This window comes from Parasteatoda tepidariorum, unplaced genomic scaffold (assembly GCF_043381705.1).
Source record: "Parasteatoda tepidariorum isolate YZ-2023 unplaced genomic scaffold, CAS_Ptep_4.0 HiC_scaffold_5326, whole genome shotgun sequence".
NCBI lineage: Eukaryota > Metazoa > Arthropoda > Arachnida > Araneae > Theridiidae > Parasteatoda > Parasteatoda tepidariorum.
The window spans coordinates 1-4003 of record NW_027261808.1 but is presented as its reverse complement, the minus strand read 5'-3'; the positions used below and the strand labels follow the sequence as shown (position 1 = coordinate 4003).

The 4003-nt window shown below is 33.2% G+C and overlaps 1 protein-coding gene across 1 annotated transcript; it reads left to right on the top strand.

Moving 5' to 3' along the window:
- Positions 1 to 770: 770 nt before the first annotated feature.
- LOC122273539 (dynein axonemal heavy chain 17-like) lies at positions 771 to 3489 on the top strand (the record flags this gene model as incomplete). The annotated part of the gene is made up of 2 exons (XM_043057588.1): positions 771 to 1205; positions 3319 to 3489. Coding segments are annotated over exons 1-2 (483 nt in total), but the record flags the coding sequence as incomplete, so codon positions are not given.
- Positions 3490 to 4003: the final 514 nt, after the last annotated feature.

Genomic DNA, 4003 nt, shown 5'->3' with positions numbered 1-4003 from the left:
GGCTAAAAGGGCTTCTCTATTATGATGGCATTTTCGGGCGCTGATTCCAAGGCACTTTTTATCCTAATGATGTACCCTAACTCCTCTAGAAGTTTGTCGCAATATTTATGCAAACCCCTATTATGTATAACTCTTTTACACTTGTATGTTTCGACAAAAATAGACTTAAAATGCCATTTAAAAAAAACTTAGCTTGGAGAAAAAAATCGATTGCAGATTTAAAGTCAATGATATTAAGATCCCTTAAGAATTCTCATGCAATAAAAAACGAAAAAAAGATATTCCCCAGTGTAATGATAAAATATTAATGTGTAGACGATAATATAGAAACGAAGTGGCATTAATAGTTGAAATGGTTGCTGAAAGAATCAGAAAATTTTAATTCTTTTATATACTTAGAAATTAATTTTGAAAATTTTTCCTGTAATGGCAGGTACTGAACTTTTCGTTCTTCACCTTGGAAGATGCCGGAAGTGTTGCTCATTTAACGTTACCCAGTGAACCTAAGTCACGGAGGCGAGCTACATTGCCCACGCCACACTGCCACAAATACCCGTTCATAGGGTGGGCCACATTCACACATCACACACAAACACATAGAGAGAAACATCCATGCCCAGAGCGGGTATATATAATTAATTAACATAATATTAATTAATATAATATTAATTAAATATAATATAAAATTATGATATCATGACATATTCATATTATGCCGTAATAACGATACTAAGCTTTTGCATTTTCGTAAAAATTATTTCCTTGAACCACTGAAAAAATAGTGCGAAAAAAACGGACTCCTTAAGGGAAAAAAGTATAAACACGATGGCTTTAAATTTAGTCTTAATGAAACTACTGTGTATAAAGTTTTAAAACGTTTCTTTATTTGTAAAATGCAGGCAAGATTGACTAAGGAACAAAGCGAATTCGCCACCACCTTGAAAAGTCTGGAGGAAAGTCTTCTGTCACGATTATCTCAAGCAGAAGGTAATCTGGTTGGAGATGTATCACTGGTTGAAAGTCTAGAATCCACAAAAGCAACGGCTGCTGAAATAAAAGCAAAAGCCACGGAAGGCAGTTTGACCGAGGCTTCCATCAACGAGGCAAGAGAAATGTACAGAGATGTTGCCATTCGCGCTTCTCTAGTATATTTCGTTATCCAAGACCTCGCCACACTCAGTCCCATGTATCTTTTCTCATTAAAAGTAAGTGAGAACGAAGATAGTTAAAAAATTTTAAGTAATCACTTTCATCTTGAGTCTATTTATAAAAGAATGTCATAATCGCCATAACTGGATACCTTCAAGCGACGTCATCGTGACATGCGTCTATTCCATAGCCAATCAGATTAGACACTTACGCGTGACGAAGCGTACACATATCCAGTTAAATCTGATTTAAATCACATGGTTGGGCCAAATCACGTCTTTTCCCTCTTCTCGAGTTGCAAGTACCCATTTTAACTTCAAGGCTAACTACCTTCATGAGTCTTATTTTCAATTTTTTTTTCGTTTTTTGCTGATCACATGTTAAAAATGTGATACATTTGGAATTTTTAAGCGATTATGTAAATCCAGTGCATGGTTAGGCAATAATGTCTCGAATGAAATTTAAAACTAACACTACATCATAGGTTTCTCTTTTTGCTGATTACTAAGCCCATGTTAAAAAATAAAACATTATGAATTTTAAATGCTCAAATTGATTCTGTGTGTAACTATTTGTACAACAACGCAGTTGACTTTTAAAGCTATTATATATCATAAATATTTCTTTTTGCTGATAATACTAAGTCCACATTAAATGTATGAAACACTTGAATTTTTAAATGTTCATATTAATCCTGCGCATGACTACTTCTACATTAACGCACAACTGAACATCATAAGTTTCTGTTTTTTATCGCTAATCTTAAGCCCATTATAAAAATACGAAAATCTGTGCAAAATCTTGGAAAGTTGTAAATAGGACATTCAGAAGGCGTAATAAAATAAACCTTTGTATACATTGAATGTGAGTAAGTTATATTTATTTTCTCAGTTCTGAATTAATTCATATGATCATACAAATGCTTAAAGTAAAAAAGTGAAAAATTATCGAGTAGGAAAAAAAACAATAAACAATTCGTCTTCCTTATTTGTAAAAGACAAAAGTTCTTTAGTTATATCGTTAGGATCTGAATTTCCTAGTATTGATAATTGTACATGGTGATCAGTAATCCTCCCTCATAATGTTTATTTTTAGAATCCTTGTCATGAGTGAAACCAAAAAATTTATTACATTATAGATCATAAATTAATTTTTAAGCAAAGAAGAAAAGAAAAAACGCTATTGAGATCTGTGAAATCAAAAGTGAAGAAGGCGTGGTGTAAATTTCTAAACTTCAAAATCAGTTTAATTTCCTCACACAATTTAAAGGGGTTTCTAATTATCATCTTTCAACTCTTCTCTGCTTCTGTTGTCAATCAAACAGGTTTTAATGTTTAATGCATCACTCCGTAATGTGATTAGACAGATTTAGATAGAATTTTCGCTTATTCTTCCCTTAAACATGATTTGAGGAGTCTAATATGTACACTTTATTCACTTCATTTCTAATCATTATTCTTAATATATATTGAGGGCAATGATTTCGGCATGAGGATAATTTGGTTCATTAATAATATCGAGTAATCAAATGTAAGAAGTCCAACCGTGAACTGATCGTAAAGACACTGTTCCCAGTAGATCACCGAAGTGAAGTATGACTGGCTGCAGTCAGTGAGCAGGTGGGTGACTACTTTGATAAGCCTGCATAGGGACCGAAGGCGCGCGGTATCGTACCTCGTTAAACTGTTCTACCATAAAGTGCTCGACTTCGTGCGCAGGTTGTCGGGCTTCTAAAGAGGGGAGAGATCCCCACTGCTGAGGAGCAGAATATTGATGGCATGTCTTCGGATCATCCTCAGGGGTGTTTCTCAGACCGTCACCAATAGCTCATTGTGCGGCGTAAATAAAGTACCTCAAATGTAAAAAAGATTTACTTGCCCGGTATTAGGGTTAATAATTTCAACAGTGTATACTCAACATAAATCAAGGAGAAATTAAATTCGTCGTTTCATCATTTGAAAACAAAATAATAATTCCAAAAGCATGAAAAGGAATTATTTAATTAGTGATTGGAATTTGATTTCAGATTTTGAAATCTGAAGTTGGGAATCATATTATACATAAAAATTAAAATTGCACTAATACTGCATGGTTATGCTTCCAGATAAAAAAAAAAACTCCCTTTTCTAAATTTTAATTGTGCTCATGTCGAATGCTTTCTTCTTTCAGTCCATCAAAGAGGTATTTCATAAGGCCATAGATAAATGTGTCCACACAGAAGCTGTAGCTGCGAGAGTGAGACTTCTTGTTCAAGATGTCACATTATCTATTTTCCGTTATGTCAGCAGAGGTTTGTTTGAAAACCATAAGATTGTACTGGCCACCCACTTAACGTTCCAGGTAACAATTATATTTCAGTAAACGAATAAATTAAAAGTGATGAAAAAATCTAACTATGTATTTTATTTAAAAATGTGTATAAAGTTTTTCAGAAGCATAAAACGTTGTTTAGACGTTCGACTAATATGCATAGAAATCTAAATATATTTAAAATTAGACTGGATTAGTTAGTTATTTTTCCAGCATAAGTGCTTTTTTTTCTCAAAGGAAAACAAAATGTGCATAGGATACTCCGAAATTCCCAAAGGAAAGAATTTTGCTTAAAAGAACTGATTTTTACTGTAAAAAAGATGAGAATTTTTTACTGATTCGTCAATAGGATTGTTATGGCAGTGCTCCCTAGCATTTTTATCACCCCAAATCGGTCAATTTTTGATAATTTTGCAGCTGTCTACTAAGAACGCTGATTGTCTATATTTTATATTGTTTTGATTTAATAATTTTAATTTGATAGTATTTGGGCGTGCCTTCAAAATAGAATACTATTAAATGCTTGGTATTGGTGCAGCTTTAG